At 35.7% G+C, this 21,177-nt stretch overlaps 2 protein-coding genes across 4 annotated transcripts; both read right to left on the bottom strand.

The window, feature by feature from the left end:
• Positions 1 to 518: 518 nt before the first annotated feature.
• On the bottom strand, positions 519 to 8,603 carry LOC113057052 (zinc finger protein 436-like). The gene is made up of 9 exons (XM_026224077.1): positions 8,494 to 8,603; positions 7,791 to 7,993; positions 6,929 to 7,021; positions 6,526 to 6,621; positions 5,806 to 5,916; positions 5,590 to 5,710; positions 4,620 to 4,896; positions 2,716 to 2,768; positions 519 to 2,618 (listed from the first exon to the last, which is right to left on the bottom strand). Exons 1-9 carry the CDS (start codon positions 8,495 to 8,497, stop codon positions 1,396 to 1,398), a joined length of 2,181 nt encoding a protein of 726 aa, XP_026079862.1. The 5' UTR covers positions 8,498 to 8,603; the 3' UTR covers positions 519 to 1,395.
• Positions 8,604 to 11,835: 3,232 nt separating this feature from the next.
• Positions 11,836 to 19,692, bottom strand: tmem19 (transmembrane protein 19). 3 transcript variants are annotated; one of them, XM_026224091.1, is made up of 7 exons: positions 19,580 to 19,692; positions 18,731 to 18,880; positions 18,013 to 18,126; positions 17,106 to 17,243; positions 14,170 to 14,424; positions 13,244 to 13,453; positions 11,836 to 12,600 (listed from the first exon to the last, which is right to left on the bottom strand). In XM_026224091.1, the coding sequence occupies exons 1-7, from the start codon at positions 19,596 to 19,598 to the stop codon at positions 12,437 to 12,439; spliced, it is 1,050 nt and encodes a 349-aa protein (XP_026079876.1). In that variant the 5' UTR covers positions 19,599 to 19,692; the 3' UTR covers positions 11,836 to 12,436. The 3 variants fall into 3 exon arrangements, with proteins under 3 accessions (XP_026079876.1, XP_026079884.1, XP_026079895.1); XM_026224099.1 differs by lacking the exon at positions 19,580 to 19,692 and adding an exon at positions 19,362 to 19,533; XM_026224110.1 differs by lacking the exon at positions 19,580 to 19,692 and adding an exon at positions 19,386 to 19,531.
• Between the last annotated feature and the right edge of the window lie 1,485 nt (positions 19,693 to 21,177).

Below are 21,177 nucleotides of genomic sequence, written 5' to 3'. Positions count from 1 at the left end.
TAGCAATAATTAATATTTACTAAAATAATATCAATATTAGAACATCAACAATAGCAAACACCATAACAAAAAAAAAAACAATAATAATTAAAAATAAAATGAAAACAATAACAAATAAATATTAACAACAAAAGTGTATGTAGGGGGTCGGAGCAGGTTACTGTGACTGCAATTGTTTTTACAATTATCTCTTGTTGTAGTTAATTAAATAGTTAATTAATGGTTAATTTAACGATATTTTTTTTTATCATAACGAACATCCATTCAACAGGTGTATTTTAATATATTCTTATATAATCCCATTGTCTTCATTAAGTCGCTGTGGATAAAAGCGTCTGCTAAATGACTAGTACATAAAGGGCTTTAAATCCTGATGATGCTGGCATAATGCCTAATGGTGCTCTATTGAGTTGCTTTTCTACACACATTTACCACATAACTAAGACGTCAAGCCTTTTTAAAACAATTTTTTTGTGCATTTGATGTTCAAATGGTATTTAAAAACGACACAACACCTGTTTTGTTTTGTATGATTTTTAATTCCCACTTTAAGTCATGTGAACACAGCGTTTTGTGTTTTGTGTAAGGCTATACTATTCAGCATATTTCATTAATCGTTGCTAACTGAGGATAATTTTAGCTTTAAATTATCTTTGAAAAACCTCAATCTAAAAGAAAAAAAGTGGGCTCCAGACCTATATTCTAGAGAAAATATCCACAACACGAAACTGTGTTACACATCAGTAATGCAGGAAAATGTTGCCGACTTTGTTGTAATAAACCAAACAACTGTAGCTCACACAGTTCAGGGACATCAGCTTGGCAGGACATAAAGTTGAAACAAGTTTTAATTAAAATATATAGTTCACCTCAAATAGAAAACAAATGCAGTAGTTATTCACTCACTCTTATGTCTGAAAGGATTCTGTAGTCCCATACCAGCTTTGTGTTGTGAAACAGAGCAAACTTATTTAGTGGTAATTCAACCTTTCTTTCTAACAGACTCAATCTGGTCACAGTTAACAGCTCAGTAAAAGGGCACGACAACAATTTCAATTGGTTACTCGCACAAATGAGTAAAATGACTTCACAAGACTTGGACTATAGTGCATAAGCTGTAAGGACTATTTTATTAATACAATCCTGTCTTTTTTTGTTTTGTTTTTGTAATTTTTAAGAGCTTGAAATGAACTGTCAATTGGAAAACACTTGCTTAAATATTCTTCTAAAATGTCATTCTGTTCCACGGGGGTGCAAAAAAACCAGCATATGGGTTTAGACACAAGTTGTGAGGGTGAGTAAATAATGTCATAATTTTTTGGGTGAACTATTGCTTTAAAGATCATGATTGATTTCCCTCCACACAAGGCACTCAGAATGACAAAACGATTCAAGTCAAACACTGTGGCTCTTCATGTGCCTGTTTAGGTGTGTACGACACGTGTAAGCCTTTGGGCACAGAGGACATGGGAACGGCCTCTTCCCAATATGAGTGTACATGTGCTTGCTCAAGTCATAACGGCGGATGAATCGTTTCCCACACTGCAAGCAGCAGTGTGGACGCTCTCCGGTGTGAAAGCACATGTGCGCCGTCAGGTGACTCGAAACCACAAATTTCCTGGCACAGATTTTACACTGATACGGCTTCTCTCCGGTGTGGGAGCGCAGATGCACCTGCAGGCATCCGGCGGAGACAAAACCCTTTCCGCACTGATGGCAAACGTACGGCTTCTCCCCGGTGTGAATTCTGATGTGGATCTTCAAATTCCCAGACATTGAGAACTGCTTCTCGCAGTACGGACAGACGTGCGGCCGCTCGCCCGAATGACATCTCATGTGGGATTTCAATTGGTTTTTGCTGTAAAATCGCTTTCCACATTGCGAACAAAGGAGAGGTTTCTCCCCTGTGTGGTTCGAGAGGTGGGCAAGCAGGCTGCTGTTGGCCGAAAAGCACTTCCCACACTGGTCGCATATATATGGCCTGAACTCTGCATGGGTCTTCAGGTGGCTTCTTAATTCACTGTCAACAGTGAACGTCATGTCACAAAATCGACACTTTCCTGGCTGCCGTTCCGGTTTAGAAGGGCGAACATCTTTAACTTTGTGAATCTTCTGGTGGATTAAACTGGCTCGGTACGACCCGAAAGTCTCGTTGCATTGTTTACAAGTGTAGTTCTTTTTAACAGTGGGAGTTCGGTGAGTTCGCCGGTGACCGACTAATCGTGATAGACTGGTGAACAGCCGTCCACATTCAGGGCACTTATGTGTGGTTTTCTCTTTGTGCACTCGGTTGTGCCTGTATAGGGTCCTGAGGGATCTAAAGTGGGCTGTGCATTTGATGCACTTAAAAACCCTGGAATTGCAGTTGTTGCTCCTGTGTGACACCAGCTGCGCTGAATCGTCAAAAACCTGCCCGCACTGAGGACACTCATTGGTCCCAGCCTGGGTGTGGATTTCCTGGTGCTTGACAAGATCAGAGAGATAGATGAAGTATTTTGTACACTGTTGACATTTATGTACAGTCCTGCCTGCATAGTGGAAGCCTTTGGAAGGTGTGTTTGGGAAGGTGTCAAGAGAGGGCCGTTGGAGAGGCACAGCGGTCTGAAAAACTAAGTCACCTAAGAGGAAAACATGAGAGAGAGAGAGAGATGGTTTACTTTAAAGATCCTGAAAAGATATCCTGAGAATCTCGACAGACATTCAGAGAGGCTGTACCTCTGTGAGCATCATCGGTGGATGACGGCACATTTGGCTCTTCTGAGTTAGTCCTACAAAAAAAAACAATACATAGGATCTGCAACAAAACTATTAGATCTCAATTTAGGAACAAATTCTGTAGTGAAGTGCTCAAAGTCCTCACAAAAAAGAGACTTTTAGATTACAAACCGACTAATTATGGAGAATATCACTCACATCATATATTTTGACACCAGTCTGACAGTAACCACCTTGAAATATATTGCTGAATGCTGTTTTCTTGCTCAAGATACAATCTCAGAAACTTCTCAAAAGTTCCCTTTAAAGGGTTAGTTCACCTAAAAATTTAAATTCTTTTATTAATTACTCACCCTCATATCGTTCATCTTCGGAACACAAATCAAGATATTCTTTAGGAAATCTGAGAGCTCTCTGACACTGCATAGACAGCAACACAACTAAAACGTTCCCAAACCCAGAAAAGTACCAAGAAGAATGATAAAGCAGTCCATAGGGCTTTTCGCCCAACTTTAGTTCTAGAAATAAATGTAAAGTACTAAAGTACTGGGATGATTTTGCGCCAAACGTCATTTGTGAGTGGCATTCAAGAATGTTAAGAAAGAAGAATAACATAAACGACAGGAGAATGGAGGATGTTGTGATGGGAGCTGTGTTTTTGTTGTGTTTGTCGGTGTTTCATCGTATGGGTTTTACAATAATGGACATGGAATGTCGACATATACGATTGAAAGAACGGAAAGGATTAAGAATCTCCAACGACAACTTGCAGTGCTACATTTGCTACAAGTGCCTGCACTTCAGTGTCCGTGTATTTATCGCTGTTCATCGTACTTGCAAAATAAGTTAACACAATGTTTACAGTATGTTACACAGCATTTTAAATCATGGAAGGTGAGAGTGTTTTCAAACACATCTGGTCAATCAGTGTCTACTTACATCACGGTTAGTACCAGTTGTGCTGGTTAGACCCTGCTCCGGAGTAGGAGCTAATCTGGTTTTCGAAAAAGGCAGTCCAGTACCCCTAGTTCCTGAGGTGCACCCAAAAGTGGGTTTCCACATTTAGTTCTGGTACTATGAAAAGGTTCCTGAGGTGCGAAAGGCCATCATGTGACATCAGTGGCTCAACTTCAATGTTTCAAAGATACAATCATGCTTTTTTGTGAGCAGAACAATTTATTCAACAGTTCTTCTCCCAGAGTTAACGTCTTCCATCATTTTGGGGTACCAGGATGCATGCGTGGCTTTCCCCAGAACGTAATCAACATAATCAGTATTGTTTACTTTCAGGAGAAAGTGTGTGCATGATGATCATAACGCTGATTATGTTGATAACATTCTTGGGGAAACAATTCTTGTTTTCTTCACACAAAAGGTATTCTTGTAGCTTTGCAAAATTGAAGTTGAGCCACTGATGTCGCATAGACTGTTTTATGTCCTCCCTACGTTTCTGGGTCTTTTAACATTTCAGCTGTGTTTTTGTCTAAGCAGGTTCAGAGAGCTCACAGATTACATCAAAAATATCTAAACTTGTGTTCCTAAGATGAGTTTGGAACGTCATGAGGGTGAGTACTTAATGACATAATTTTTGGGTGAACTAACCCTTTAAAAGCATCAACACTCAAAATAACTTAATTGATATTGATTGACCATACACAAATGACTCCAATGGAACCACGATGACTTTCAATGCATGTAAAAAACTGCAGAAATAGTCTTCAAATATCTTGCTTTGTGTTCCACAGAAAAAAAAAAATTAAACGTATAAAACATGAGGGTGATAGAAATTAATTTTGGACTAACCTATTCATTTATGCGAAATACATTACGAAATCAATAAGAATAATCAAATAAATGATCTAGTCAATATCAGCAACTAACCACCTAGTAATATGGTAACTTACCGCTGCATTTCATCGACATTAGAGTTGGCTTCTTTTTCTCCATTACTGTCTCTAGAGGACTCTGTGGACTCACTGCTGAAGCTGGATCCCACATTCTGGACATCTTGATCACTTTTGACAGTTTCCTTGTCGACACCTTGTTGTTGGTTTGGCAGGTTTTCAGAATCAATAGGCAGTAATGTGCCATCAATGTTGTGCGGGTTTATAATGACCGAGTCACCAACAGGCGGCAATGACAACGATGACACTATTCGATCCTCCACTATTGATGGAAGAACTTAAAAATAAAAATATGAAAAAAATATGAATAATTAGTCATTGACCAATTGTGCTCAGCAACTGTATTTTTTTTTTACATTAATAAAAATAGGTCCTATTCTTCCACCGAGGCTTACATGGTTCACCAGTTTTGGTGCGACTTGGAATGAATTCAACATTTCTTTACCAAACAAGGGTATCCAGCGATGTTAAAGGAGCAGTACTGTATACAGTCATGGCTCCAGAGGCACTAAAGCGATCACAGCATTAAAGAGTGCCAAAACCAGATTTATTGTATGAATTACGTTGTGAATTTGGCAGTATTTTAAAGCTGATCCTTTGTTTATTAAAAAGTAATTAAGTACAAAGCTTATTGCGATTAGTGTGCTACAAATAGGCTAATAGAAGTTCACAAATTAATAGAACATGTCTCAGTTTAATATGTGAACATAACAGAAGGTGTGATCGCAAAACAATCAGGACATTTTTTTTTTTTTATAAGTCATAACATGTAGCCCTAAATGCTAAATGCCTAAATCAGTCTTGAGCCCTGGTTTATACATTTCTCAAACCAGCATTCTGGGAGAAGTATAATGTCTTAGGTTTGTGCCCAGCCTTCCTGTAAAATATCTAAATTAACTAAGTAAGCAACGTTCGATAAAGGTACCTGAAGCATATGGAATGAAATGAACATTCAAGGACAAAATTTTACCATTTTTATCCAAGGTCCCACAAACATCCATTTGCAGCAAGGATAGCAAGTTGTGTGATTTACAAACCGAGTCCACACATACATCTAGCTCCCCAGGGTGACAGTTGAGCAACAATGAGAGCTGGAATGAAAGAAAATGAATAATCAGAAACACTTTATAAACAAAAAATGCTTAATAACTAGCAGCTGGCTTGAATAATTTGGATATGGTTAGACCTGTTTGAAGTTTGGTACAGGCAGAAGTTGCTCCAATCTGGAGAGAAAAAATCCTACTAGGACTTGCAGTGCTTTGTCAAAGTCAGGACCATACTCAACTGGAAATACTTCCTGAAATACAGAAACAGTTTTTTTTTTTTTCATCTAAAGTTTTCATGCAAACCTATCTAAAAAAAAAAAAAATAATAAAACAATTTTTTTTTGCAACTTCCACAGCCACTCTCAAATCAAATATAGCAATTCTGGACATGGAAAACATCAAATGTCTTTGACGTGTTTTCAAGTCTCTGACATAAAGACTGCAGACTTCACTTCAAAGACAAACCATAGTAACATGTATCATATTCTAGCAATGCCGGGGTCATGGGTTTATTTCCCAATTTATCTTTATATTATTTCAATTTTTAGCAGTTACAACACACATCTCCTGAAAAAAAAGTTTAAGACCTGGATTGAATAACATGCAATAATCAATAAAACAATATTTTATGGATTTAATCTCACTTTATTTAGTATTGCTGGCCCTGGACAACCAGATTCTTACAATGCACACATTAGCTAACGTTGGTGGGAAAGCGCCTTAAGTTGAGTCACAAGTCAACTAATTTCCTTTCACTCTATATATAACAACATCCTTTGATAGATCTTGATAGCACACATACATCACATACATTTCTTCTGGAAGATATCATATTTATTATGCAATTTAAAGACACTGACCTGAAAGAAATATTCTCTTTTCATGGAGTCCTCTAGCAAGCTGAGGACAAGTTGAAGTACGCTGTCTTGTAAACTCTCCATGTCTGTATCGCTCACCTGTGGACAAAAGAAATTATATTAATAACATTACTGCCAACATAAATGAAGTTTAACGGTAGCAAATGGAATGTACACCAATCTGTGTCAAACAAATTTGAATGGATGTAACTCAAAATACGTATGCGTACTAATATTCTTCACTATATTCATTTCAGAAGCGACAGTTTATCTTCCCACAAGATAATGTAACCCTGCCGTAAGCATTTAATTCCTTTGTCATTTACAAAGATGTTGTTCGTTACTCTTATATATAAAAAACAAACAGATGTGCAATAGATTAAAAAACCATCCAGACTTGACATACCTTCAATAAATCAGCAGTCTGAATTTGGTGAAGGTGTGATTTGACAGTACAAAGGTCTGCTGGGAGCTCACCTCGACACATCTCGAGAATCATCTAAAAGATCAATTATAGTGGACATAAAACATAAATACATGATGGACAGCATCTAAGTTTGTCTCCGTTACATCATCATAGCAGTCTCATTTCAGAAAAGCAACAAATAAAAAATAAGAGTGGGTGGTTGGCCTTCCACATTTGACCACAAAAAAAAAAAAAATAGTCCTTTATTTCATGGCTTCAAATGGTTAAATATTTTTAACAGGGCTTCGTAAGCAAGAACACATTACTCTGATTTGAATGTCTCTGAATTGGTTGCCAGTGTGTGGTAGAGATGAATTCTGTTCTTTGTTTTTAAGTCCTTAAATGGTCTGGCACCTTCTTATTTGTCAGGGTCCACATTCACAAAACATCTTAAGGTTTAAAAAGTAGCTCAAAACTTGCTGATTTCGGAGAAAATCTTTAATTAATGGCCGTGTCAATCCTAAATTTAGGACTCCTGCATTTTTGCTCTAAGAGTATTTCACAAAGAGTTTAGCTCTAAAACTGGCTCCTACATCTTTGAAACGTTAGGAATGAAGAGGACTCCGAAGTCACTAAGATCAAGCCCCAAACGATGCTAAAACTGTTGCCGGCAATCTGTATAAATAATATTTATTGTATTTTTATTCTTTCTTTCTATTTTACCTTTTCCTTCTGTACAGCACAGTGTTCAACTCTTGTTGTGTTTATTTATGCTTTATAATAAATTAAATTAAAAAAATATATACATATATATAAACACAAACCTCCATGAAAACAATTACCGTACATAAACACATCTTACCTTTGCCCTCAGCCCTACTATCAAAGTGGCCCTCTGCCTCCTGCTTAAGAGCTCTGGCACAAGATTTGTCATCACAGAAACAAATTCCTCCAGTTTTCCAAATTGCTCCACATCCTGGTCCTGAACAACTTGCCACATGAAGGCGGACGTGAGGCGCAGAGGAGAAACCAGCAGGCGAAGTGAGGAGAGAGGAGAGACAATCTCTACATAGACATGGATATACAAACATTCATGTAGATGTATATCCATATATTTTGCATTTATCCATATAAAGTGCTATTCAGATATCTGAATCTAGATTTTAAATACAATTCTCATTCCACATCCAAATAATGTAAACCTCTAAATAAAAGTTTCAGGATTAATACTGAAATCAACAATAATAAATTACATAAAATAATTGGCATACCAATTAATATACATGTGTGTTTATGCTGTGTTTTGCATATACACACATACAAGTAAATATTAATTTATATGCAGAACCATACAACAAAAGCGAAAAATAAAAACTAATAATAACGTTACATGACAGTAAATAATCTATCAGCTTCATCCAGCATGAGGTTCTAGCTGTGTACATGAGGGCTATGATACTCTACACATCAACAGCCCAGTCATGTGAAATACACCCTAAGGTGTGAGCATTACATATCTAACGATAAATAATATAAATGACTATAAGGTAGAAGACCATACACACCCATTGCTTCTCTGTTTGAAAATATTATTTGAATTGACAATCAGTCTTGTTTCCAACTTCGACCGTTGACTCGTTCCGTTATACACTGCGCATGCGTCTAACAAGTGAGCTGCGCATTACAAACAGCAAAAGGTAAACTTTTAGAGGGGCGGGGCTCATCGGTTTGAGTTTTTGTCTGTTGTTGGTCAGAAACGAGCATTACAAATAACAATTCTGCAGTTTTTAAATCTTCACTTTGTATTTGTTTTTAATAGGTAATCTATGCCATCACTCGGGTAGGAATTATTGTCAAGACCGCTGCTAATGAAGCGGCGATATATAAGGCACGTGATATACGTTACTTTTCTCAGCGCTGCTCAAGGTGGACCAATCACAGTCATTTGTGATTATTGGATTCGGATTTCTTAAAAAAAAAACATTTTATAAAGATAAATGGAGCAAGTACACATGCGAGTGTCAGGTGGCAGTTTGGGCATCTCTTCCCTCTGGAGGAAAAATAATGTATGTTCGCTGTGAACATCACGAGTGTATCTTTAAGCCTCCCTCATGTCTTTCAGTGGTGTACTGCACACAACGAGAATGTACTGCCATCTTTCGTTCAATATGCCTATTTGTGTATACAAGCTTGTGGTCAATATTTTTCCATATACTTTGCAATAACTGCAAACTGTTAAATATTTTACCAAAATGAGAGGGGATCATACAAAATGGATGTTATTTTTTATTTTATTTAGTACTGACCTGAAAAAAATATTTAACAAAAAATATGTTTAGGCATACATATATAGCACAAGAGAAAATAGTTGATCCATGATCCTTTTTTTTTGTGATAGTTGTTCACGAGTCCCTTTGTTTGTCCAAACCAGTTAAACTGCCTGCGGTTCTTCAGAAAATTCCTTCAGGTCCCACAAACTCTTTGGTTTCCCAGCATCTTGATTTTGAGATCCATCTTTTCACACTGAGAACAACTGGGGGACTCGTATGCAATTATTAAAAAAAGCTCAAACAAACACTCACTGATGCTCCTGAAGAAAACACAAAGCATTGAGAGCTTACAGACCTTTTGAATTTAATGATCAGGGTAAATTTAACTTATTTTGTCTTTTAGGAAACAAGTAGGTCTTTCTTCCAAGCTCTGAAGCACAGTACAACAACTAATAATTAGAATAATTAATATTATTATAAAATATATTTAGGCAAAACAAGAAAAATCTACACATCTTCATTCTGTTCAAAAGTATCGTTTCCTTCTGGAGCATCAGTGAGTGTTTTAACATTTTGTTGTAACGAGTCCCTCAATTGTCCTCAGTGTGTATCCAAACATCATCTAGGTTACAAGTAAAATATTTTTGCATCTGTAACGTAGAGCAGGAGCAGGTATTACCATCTTTACCTGTAAAAAAACCTCAACCCATCTCTTTTAGAGAACTACAGACCAGTTTCCCTTCTTCCTTTTATTGCAAAAACACTTGAACAAGCTGTGTTCAAACAAGTCTCTACATTTCTCACACACAACAATCTCCTTGACAGCAACCAATCTGGCTTCAGAAGTGGACATTCAACTGAGACGGCCTTGCTCTCAGTTGTTGAAGCTCTAAGACTGGCAAGAGCAGAATCCAAATCTTCAGTACTTATCCTGCTTGATCTGTGCACTGCTTTTGACACGGTTAACCACCAGATCCTCCTATCAACGCTACTGGCAAAAGGCATCTCAGGAACCACACTTCAATGGTTTGAGTCTTACCTATCAGATAGGTCCTTCAAAGTATCTTGGAGAGGTGAGGTGTCCAAGTCTCAACATCTAACTACTGGGGTGCCTCAGGGCTCAGTTCTTGGATCACTTCTCTTCTCTGTCTACATGGCATCATTAGGTTCTGTCATTCAGAAACATGGCTTTTTATACCACTGCTATGCTGATGACACTCAACTCTACCTCTCATTCCATCCTGATGATCCGACGGTAGCTATTCGCATCTCAGCTTGTCTAACTGACATTTCTTCCTGGATGATGGACCATCACCTTCAACTCAACCTTGCCAAGACAGAACTGCTTGTGATTCCAGCAAACCCATCGTTTCATCAAAATTTCACTATCAAGTTAGGCACATCAACCATAACTCCTTCAAAAACAGCTAGAAGCCTTGGAGTTATGATTGATGATCAGCTGACTTTCTCAGACCACATTGATAAAACTGTCCGATCCTGCAGATTTGCTTTATTCAACATCAAGAAGATCAAGCCCTTTCTTTTGGAACATGCTGCACAACTCCTTGTTCAAGCTCTTGCTCTGTCCAGGCTGGACTATTGCAATGCCCTCTTGGCAGGTCTTCCAGCTAATTCTATCAAACCTTTACAATTAATTCAGAATGCGGCACCAAGATTAATTTTTAATGAGCCAAAAAGAATACACGTCACACCTCTGTTTATCAATTTGCACTGGCTTCCAATAGCTGCTCGCATAAAATTCAAGGTATTGATGTTTGCCTACAAAACTACCACTGGCTCTGCACCCATTTACCTAAATTCATTACTTCAGACTTATGTGCCCTCTAGAAGCTTGCGTTCTGCAAGTGAACGTCGCTTGATTGTGCCATCCCAAAGAAGCACATAGTCACTTTTACGGACTTTTAAATGAAATGTTCCCTCCAGGTGGAATGAACTCCCCAACTCAATCCAAGCAGCTGAGTCCTTAGCCATCTTCAAGAATCGGCTTAAAACACATCTCTTCCATCTTTATTTGACCCTCTAACTTTAACACTCACTATTCTAATTCTATTCATAAAAAATCTAACAACCTTTCTAATTTTTTGTATTCTTTTTTCTTTTCATTTATTATGCAATTGTATATGTATGTGTGTGTGTATGTGTAAAGACCTCTAACTAGCTTGCTCTATTCTTTTATTTTTTTTTTATTCTATCGGTTTTCTTTTTATTCATTATATTATTTAAAATCCCATGCTACGTGTACTGTGTTAACCTAACTGAGACTTGTCATAGCACTTATATTTCATTGCTATTTTTGATTGCTTCCACTGTCTTCATCTGTAAGTCGCTTTGGATAAAAGCGTCTGCTAAATGAATTAATGTAATGTAATGTAAATGTAAATGCAGGTTATTTTCTTAGAAATTTTACTTTCTTCTCATTTTATCTACTTGCCAAAGCCATTTCAACCCCACATTTGGTGCTTGGCGAGTGTAAGTTTTGAACACTTATTATTTGACAAATCTGAACCAAAATAGGAATACTTGAATGAATCATCAAATGGCTCATTATCATAATTCTTGTTTTAAATTCAAGACAGTAAACAGAAATGGATGACTGAATGGCTGAAGAACATAGAATGCTTTGTGTGTAAGGGTACTTTATTCCACAGAGTACATAAACGTTCCAATGGAATACTTGAATGTGTTCATACACAAAAACCCCACACCTATACCTGTAATAAATGGCACAGACACTTACACAGAGACATTTAGTTAGAATCAGAAAACGCTATTCTCAAAATGTTTATGTAAGAAACAAAAAATTGCCTAGTGGGCATGTAATGAAGACATCGGACATGTGGCCTAGAAACTATTCTTTACTCTAGTAGTACAGTTTTTTTTTACAGTATTTTGAGCTCTGTGTACCATGTTGTAATGCTTTAATATTGGCCTGTTTGCCATCACAAGGCTTTCCAAATTCATAGAGGAACAGAAGATGAAATACTTGAGTCACTGCTTGAATATAATTGATCTGTTCTCACATGTGAAGTATTTTAACATTACACATTTCAAATTTAAACTAATTTTGCAAGCCTTGACACAATGTGTAGAAATAAAGACATTAAGAGTTGTGCTTGATTAAAAAAAAAAAAAAACGTGTTATGGTTATGGCATTGTTTTGATCATAAACTGCTCTTTACCCTAAAAGGGACATGATAGACAATTAAAATCACATGATTCAGTGCCTAGCCCAGAATATCCAAGCAAACCCAGGCAGAAACAGTGCTATGAGTACACAAGAAAACAGATTCACTCCGTTATTGTCCAGGATGGGTTTCCCACATATTCTTTTAACGCTCGGGGACTCATAACTCACAACCTTCCCAGTGGATTCGTCGTATCCTTGATGGAAAGAAAATAAAAAGTGTCAAACACCTAGACAAATACAAATATTATAAGGAAATATTCTAATACACAAATATTAAAAGAAAACCCAGGTCAAATGAGAAATAAATTAGACCAATATGATAAATTACCATGTTTTGCATGTTAGCTAACGCACACTGAACTTATCGCACAAATGTGTTATAATATAAAACCAAACTGCTTCACTGCCATATTATCAAATGTTTTTCTTCATAACAGCGTACAACATATGACAATACGAAGGAGGTGATAGCATTTCTCTAGATGTGGAATTATTTAATAATAATAATAATGATGATGAATTAATAGTTATTATTGTTCAATCAATAAAGTAACATTAAGTTATTTTATTTTGCACTATTAACGTAACATCAATAGGTACTGATTAAAAGAGAATCAATAATCATTCAGTGCTAAGTAACTTTTCATGTCCAATTAGATTTTTTAAAAAAGAGAGCTGAACGAAGATGATAAATTTAATATTACATAAAAATAAATTAGCACTGGTAGTATGACTGCTGCAAGAAACTTGCAATAATATTGTGGTGGACCACAGGGGGAAAAATATATAAATGAATCTATTCTTTTTTATTTACCTAATTTTAATCAGCCAGATTACCTGAATACTGCATGGTTGCACCGAGGAATGAATCTAGCAGAGATCCAAACAGCCCAGCTATTGCTCCATACACGATGATAGGCCACTGAGGAACTGCTAAATGCAGATCTTTTACCAACAGGAGCTGCATGAAGTAGTAGGCTATTCCCACTGTGCCTCCACCCAAAACACTGGCCACTAACCCAACAGCAGTGACTCCGCCATTGGTCCCTATAAACAATTATATAGCAGTTAAGACAAAGGCTTTAATAAATCACTTCATACTGACCATAATCAAGGTGTTTAAATGATCCTTCACCAACCCTCCAAATGAGAATGAAAATTAACAGAGACCGGTTACACTATGAACTCATTTTCTAATATGGAGGTTATGATCATGCTCAGTCACATTTTTGGCCATTTTTTTATTTTTATTTTCATAATCAATAGGATTAAAAAATTCGATAATGTCGATAATGTCAATTATTTGGGGTCAGCTATATTTGGGGAAATAATTGCTGTTTTATAAGAAAAGTCACGGTCTCAAAGTATTTTGCGACCGTGGTGGCACTACTCTTTCATATTTCATACTCTTTCATGACATAAAACCGTCAAAAGTGAATTCATTCAAAATTACATTTTATCGTTAATATATTTAAACTGTCATTTTTAAAATCTGGATTATTGCTGATACTTTTGTTTTGGAAAGTACAAATAAGTAGACAGCAGAACAAATCCTGGCCATAATTATTGTCCGTGGTAATTCACAACATCTGTGGAATCAGTCCATAATGTATTTAACTTAAATTCTTACTGGTGGTAGTTGAGGAGATTCCCCCTTTCTATGTAAAATCGCTTTGAGTACAAAGAAAAGCGCTATATAAATGTAAGGAATTATTATTATTTTATTCTGCCAATTTCGGCCATTTAAAGTTCGGACTCTGTACCTGTTGGGACATATTTCCAGGTGGTGATGAGCCTGGGCTTTCTCTTACTAAGCACAGGACCAACTTCAGAAGCCCAGGTGTCCCCTGTGCTGCAAGCCAAGGCTCCTAAGAGTGATAAGCACATCCATGAAGCGGAATACTGCTTTCCAAAATCCACAGGTATTTCTCCAGGACCGACTTCAATCATATAGAGCAGGGCCAATTCAGTAGGGACTCCACCATTACAGAAAACTTGCAACCAATTCCTCTGGCCTCCTGCAGACATTGAAGACACACAAGTAACGTTATCGACAAGCATTCTATACAGCAACATAAAAAAGTGCCATTCTTCCACTTCCACACAAGAAAACATCCAAGTCAGGCAAACATCTAACCCTCTGCAGAATTCAGAAAGGGTGAGGTGAATTATAATGGCAAAACAAGAGGCTTGTGACTGTGAAAGTACACGGTCATGGTCCAGAAAAGTATGAAAAGCATCATCAAAATAGTCGATCTGTCATGCGTGGTTCAAACGTAACATTATGAAGTGACGAGAATAATTTTTGTATGTGAAGAAAACTAAAATAATGACTTGATTCAACAACTCATCTCCTCAATTTCTCATTTTCGACAGTGTATTTTACTTGACAGTCTATGGGACAGTCACAAGCCTCCCGGTTTTCATCCAAAATATCTTACGTTGTGTTCCGAAGACAAACTAAGCTTTTTAGCACAGTTTTCCTCCCAGTCCTGTTTTTCCTGTACACCTCAGATTTGAATTACAACTCGACTTGTGTGATGCGCATTAAGAGCGGGGGGGTGAAAACTTTTGTCGGCTAATCGCACATTTATTAATAAACAATTAAATCATTACAATGAGCCTTTAATTGCCTACAAAGCCTAATAAGTGCTCAAGCACAGGCATAAAGCATGCCACAGTGAACCGTCAGAAATATGATTATGAATGTGTTATAGAAAAACAGTAAGGACATTATCATTTAAAAAATTTGATAAACTAGTGCTTTCTTTGTTTTTGGTTTAAGAGATGAAGTCAGCAACACTGACTCATCATCTCTGCAATAGAGGACGCTCCTGTATGTGATGTTTCATACGGATTACATAATAGGAGAATTTGTTTTCCATTTCAATTGGTTCATTTGCCACATTTCACTCTCTATAGATATATATTTTTTTAAGTCTGTAAGGCAAAGATATACACTGTTTCATTAGATTGAGCGGCCAAGTAAATTTGCTAATGCTTACATATTTCAGATGATAAGCCCAATATGAGGTTGATGAATGATAGGTGAGCATTTGGATGTCCTGTCTGATGTACTGTATTACCAAAGACCAGCCGTTAACAATTGGTGATTTTTATTTTTATATGACTACGTGACACATTTTGGTCAACCAAGCCTCATCTGGTTGACTAACGGTTAATCGACTATTACGGGGCAGCCCTAGAATTTACCCTGATCTTCAGACTCAAAACGTTATCACCCCTGCCTCTTAATGCATCCTTCTGAAGCATCAGTGAGCGTTTGAACCTTCTGTGATTGTTGCTTTAGTCCCTCAGTTGTACCCAGTGTGAAAAGAAGCATCTTAAAATCATACAGTCATTGTTGGAAAGGGTTCAAATACACAAAAGTGCTGGAAAACCAAAGAATTTGTCGGACCTGAAGGATTTTTCTGAAGAACAGCAGGCAGTTTAAAGGGGTCATATGACATGCTAAAAAGAAAATTAAGTGTATTTAGTGTAATGCAATGTGTTTATGCAGTTTAAGGTAAAACAAATACATTATTTTCCATATAATGTACATTATTGTTGCTCCTCTATGCCCCGCCTTTCTGAAATGTGTATATTTTTACAGGTATATGCTAATTGGCCAACTATCCAGTGAATTGTGATTGGCCGAATGCCTCATGCGTGTGACGTAAAAGTTACGCCCCTTACAATATTGTGATGCCGTCTCCCAGCACAATGAAACAAAACCAATAAAACAAAACAAACATTATAAACGAGGCATTTGTTGCATCCAGTGGGGATAATTACTGATTATAATGATGTATACTGTCTTTTTACGCACTACATTGCGAAACAAAGTAGTTTCACTTTCACAACGAAACACACAGCATCTCGACGACATGGCAGCGGCGGGAAGAGCGAGAATAAAAATAACAAACAAGGGGCTTATGAACAGCTATCAATAATAATAATTTTAAAAAAACAGCTCTGGGTCATTCAGGTAACAACACGTTTTTAAGAATCAAGTGTATGTAAACTTTTTAACTTTGTATAAATTCAACAATCTTTTTTTTTTGTCTTGTGGGCTATATGTAAACATCTGAAATATCTAATCCAGGTCAATACTAAATAAACAATAACATGCATGTTGTCTGATCAATCTTATTTTGGTAAAATAATAACATTTTTGCCGATTCTGCAAGGTGTATGTAAACATCATCTGTAAATTGTCCCTCTATGTTTATTCAAATTTGAAGGAATATTTGTAAAAATACATATGAATATTTTCAGACAGAGTGGGACTAGAGGGTGTTTAAGACTGTTTTAATTTTAAAGGTAGGAAGTAAATACTCTTATGAATGAATTCTATAAATTCAGAATACAATCAATCAAAATTGGATTGAATCTTATTGTAAACTGTTCTGAATACACAAAAGAAAAAAATCCTGAATTGAACTGAAAAGCTATAAAAAAAATAGATAAAATCTGTTGTCTGTCTACCCACAGCGTCACACCGATACTTCTGATTAATTTCCCCATACAAGTAAATAACCTGGAAGAATACCAAAAACGGTAAATCCAGCTATTTGCAATATACAAAGACAAGCAACAAAAATAGAGATTTCTTTTGTCTACTCAAACCCAGCCCATAACAATGAGAAAAAAATATATTTTTAAATATTAGAATTGTTCAGTAAAGAACCACACATACCTTCTTTATAATCGGAGTCAATTTGTTTTTTTATGTCTCCCTTCCATTTGGTTAGTTTGCTGGATGTGACAAAAAAGGTCAACAAAGCTCCAAAAAAGCTCATGTTGGCCATAGTGAGAACAAATCCAACCAGCATCGCTGCAAAGAGATGAAGATCTGTTAATTTGCTATTTATTAATATACACACATCATGATCAGTAATCCAGAAACAACAAGACGCTCTTTTTTAATATACAATATATTACGTAATAGAAGAACAACTATACAATAGACCTCATCATTTCTGCTGCATTTGACTGAGGAGAAAGGAGAGTGTTAAAATGTATCATTATAAAGCAATCTCAGAGCCTATATTTCCACAGTGTGGTTCTCTTACAAAGTATTATGCTTAACGTTCCAGTTCTGTATTTGAATATTTTCAAGCTTTTTTATCACTTCAAAATATGATCCTAGTATATTACACTCCCTCTTGCTGGCACACTCATGAGAGAAGCAGCTCAAGTCCAGATTATGAATGAATCAATGTTTTGAGAGTTGACCCAGTCATGATGTTTATCATGTCACAGTTGAAACTTCAGTTTGGAATTTTTCAAATAACTGAAATATGACATTGTTGACATTTTATCCTTTTTTTGGCTGACATTTATATGATAATTTTAGTTTGTCTGATATTTACCTCATTTCCTATGTACTATTCGTAAGGTTTTAGTGCCTAGAATCTTGGGCAGTTTTGTTAAGGAAACTGTTGCTGTGCCTCCAGGAAAAGGCTTGGGATTTAGATTGTTGAGGGGTTTGTTTTTGGTGACTTTTTTTTCATACTACTTGAGATGTCTTTGGGTTATGACCGTTTATGCCCTGTAAAATGCCCCCATAAAGGACCATCTGAACTTTAAAATATATTCCTCACCTCCTATGGCACCACCATGATCAAGATTCTTGCGTTTAAAGGCTCGAAATGTGATGAAAAGAGGGACAAGCACAGAGAACAGCCACCGCCATGGTGATACAGGCTGCAGAGTACCTGCAAAACAGTATTTTATATGCTATGAACTGGACGTGAAGTCAGAATCCTCTACATTTTACATTACCATACAATTTTGTTAATTAAAATGACTTTCCAGAGCATATGTGAACCATATATATATATACACACACAGACATATATATACATGTTTATATATGTATATATACACAAATACACACACACATATATACATATACACATATATATATAAACACATATACACATGTGTATATTTGTGTATATATATGTATATGTGTATATGTGTATATATGTATATGTGTATATATGTATATATATATATATGTGTATATACATATATACACACACACACACACACACACACACACACACACACACATATATATATATATATATATATATATATATATATATATTTATATTAGAAATAAGTACTGTAAACTCAAAATATTTATTTGGTTATTTCTAAAGTTCATTTAAATTTACATTTAGATATTTAGACATGGGTTTAAGGTTTCCATAGGAGCCCTTTCATACACGTACAATGAGTAACTGGGCAATAAGGTGGGTTACATACACAGCGCTTATGTATTCAAACAGAAATTAGAAAGTGAATTCTCACCATAGTAAGTGCTGGCAGTTATGGAAAGGACCCAAAATGATAATGAAATGGCCAGTGTGAAACACAACACGATCATATACGCCATCATCCTGATGTAATCTTTGATGAATATACCATCCTCAAATTGCATGTTTAGCGAGGAATGCAAGGCTATTGAGAAAATCAGACAGAACAGAGGGAAATGTCAACTAAATATTGATGATTGTTTCCTTTTTTTATATACATATAATTGTGTTACAAAGGATTGTTAATCCCACTGTTACCTCCCCATTACAAAAATCTATCATGGTAATTTTCTGTACAGCTCCCTAGATATATTAAATGATAGATTCTGTAAAATAATAAGTGTAGTAAATTAAATTAACTAATTTGTATAACTTATCTACACTATCATCCCAAAAAAAAACAAAAAAACAAAAACATCAAATTTTGAAAGCTTTTTGGATGCAATATTATTTTAAATAATAAGATGGCATCCCATTATATAATAATTTATTATGCGTTTACTGTGTTTAATATAACTGTAGTAAGTATGGTAATCTGGACACAAAACTGATTTCTGTACGGTTGTGTACAAGCTTCTACCATGCTTTAACGTTACAGTCCTGAATATTAAACTACAGTCAAAAACCTGAAATAATCCTGGCACAAATACTTGTTCCCGACTTGTTCCATGTTTCTCGAAGTTCAGCCACGTTTGAGAGTTTGCAATAGTAATAATTTTCAGAAAAACAAAGCTCAGTTTAATGTGAACAAATAGACGTATTTCCGGTCAGCTTCACTAAACAGCGCACTCGCAGCTGACCTATCAGGACACAAACACACGGAAGGGGAAAGAGACAGCTTTACCCTGATTGGTGGAAGTCATCTGTCAATCGGGCGGGATCTGCGTGTAATATCTTCTTTCTTTCTTTGCTTTTATGGAGCTTCACAAACGTCTCTAGTGCCACCTAGAGTCAGTACTGAAGCCAGACCAGAGAAACTAAAGCCATTATTACAGTGAAAAACATGAGTTTCTTCAATTACAGCTCTGTGGACTTTAACCAAAAAATTTAATAAAAATTAATAAACAAATAAAAAGAGTATTTTTATTATTAATAATAATAATAAATAATGAATAACATAAATTAAAATATTAATAAATAATAATAATAACAAATAAATAATAAAAAATATATCAAAACACCTTTTTTCATACTTGTGCACATAACACGTAAGGTAAGCAGATAACTGCTTTCCTGTTTTATGGTGTAATTTTTATATTGTACAAACTGTATTTCCTATACTCTTACCCTACCCCACCCTACTGCTAAACCTCCTCTTCTCAGAAAACTTTCTTCAGTTTTAGATCTTCAAAATTATGATAAACATTATCTCAATCATAATTCAATATTTCAGTATAATATATTACTGTGATGTCAAGCTGTTTCCAGTTTTACTCCAGTTTTTAGTGTCACATGATCCTTCAGAAATCATTCTAATAAGCCGTTTTATTATCCGTTTTGTAAGAATTAGTGCTGCTTAATATTTTTGGGAACCAGTGATACTTCTTTTCAGGATTATTTGATGAATAAAAAGTATAATTAAATCAATAAACACTAACAAAATGGTAACAAAATGCGTTACCATTCAAAAGTTTGAGGTCATTTATTTATTTTAAAAACATATACAAATACTTTTATTCTGCAAGGGTGTGTTAATTTGATAAAAAGCAGTAGTAAAGACATATTGTTGGAAATATTTTTTATAATCTCAGTGTAACGCATTATATAATATCTTAATGTGTCTTAATTTCTTTAACCATTAACTTCATCTTTTATTCAACTACTGTTTTAATGTTTCACAATATACTATAATAATATATAATATACTATAATAATATAGTGACCAAACTGAACAATTGAATTTAAGTTATTACAGTAGACATGGACACATTTTACAAACTGTGGGTATTATAAAATTGTACAGAAAAGAATGAAATGTTCGAAGCATTCACTTACCCAGACAGAAGGAGAAATGCATTTACTTGTGCATCTCAGTGTGATACTGGGCATGAAAAAAAGCATGATAATCCATGTCAAGAGATAGATCACATGATATTAAAAGGGCTTTCTTTTCTGCAACACTTTTGATTACTGATTTCAGCATGCCAGACATCATCTCAGATGAAAAGAGTTACCAAGTTTAATATTGGGGGACTAAACTGTTCGTGCAGGTTTATTATTTCCCCCCAGAGGTTATTTTACCTATGATATTACTGTATTGGATAATGACAGAATAAGGAGATTTTTGTGAGGGAGGACACTGGTTGGGAGACTTTGAGCTCACGTAAGCACTTTTTTCAAAACAGACTGTGTTTATGATAAGTATCATATAGTGATTATCAATTAAAATATGCATTTTAAGTATGGGAGTGTCATATTGTGTAGTATGTTAGGATAGCTTTG

Source organism: Carassius auratus, chromosome 4, assembly GCF_003368295.1.
Source record: "Carassius auratus strain Wakin chromosome 4, ASM336829v1, whole genome shotgun sequence".
NCBI lineage: Eukaryota > Metazoa > Chordata > Actinopteri > Cypriniformes > Cyprinidae > Carassius > Carassius auratus.
The sequence above is the reverse complement of the archived record's forward strand: the minus strand, read 5'-3'. Positions and strand labels throughout refer to the sequence as shown.

Excerpts from the sequence above, each read along its gene's own strand:
- LOC113057052 (XM_026224077.1), bottom strand. Across the intron at positions 5,917-6,525 it reads AAAGAGAATATTTCTTTCAG|GAAGTATTTCCAGTTGAGTA; the intron begins GTCAGTGTCTTT and ends TCTGTATTTCAG. Across the intron at positions 2,769-4,619 it reads AATGTCGATGAAATGCAGCG|GACTAACTCAGAAGAGCCAA; the intron begins GTAAGTTACCAT and ends TTTTTTTTGTAG.
- tmem19 (XM_026224091.1), bottom strand. Across the intron at positions 13,454-14,169 it reads CTGGAAATATGTCCCAACAG|GGACCAATGGCGGAGTCACT; the intron begins GTACAGAGTCCG and ends AATTGTTTATAG. Across the intron at positions 12,601-13,243 it reads TGCAACCATGCAGTATTCAG|GATACGACGAATCCACTGGG; the intron begins GTAATCTGGCTG and ends CTTTCCATCAAG.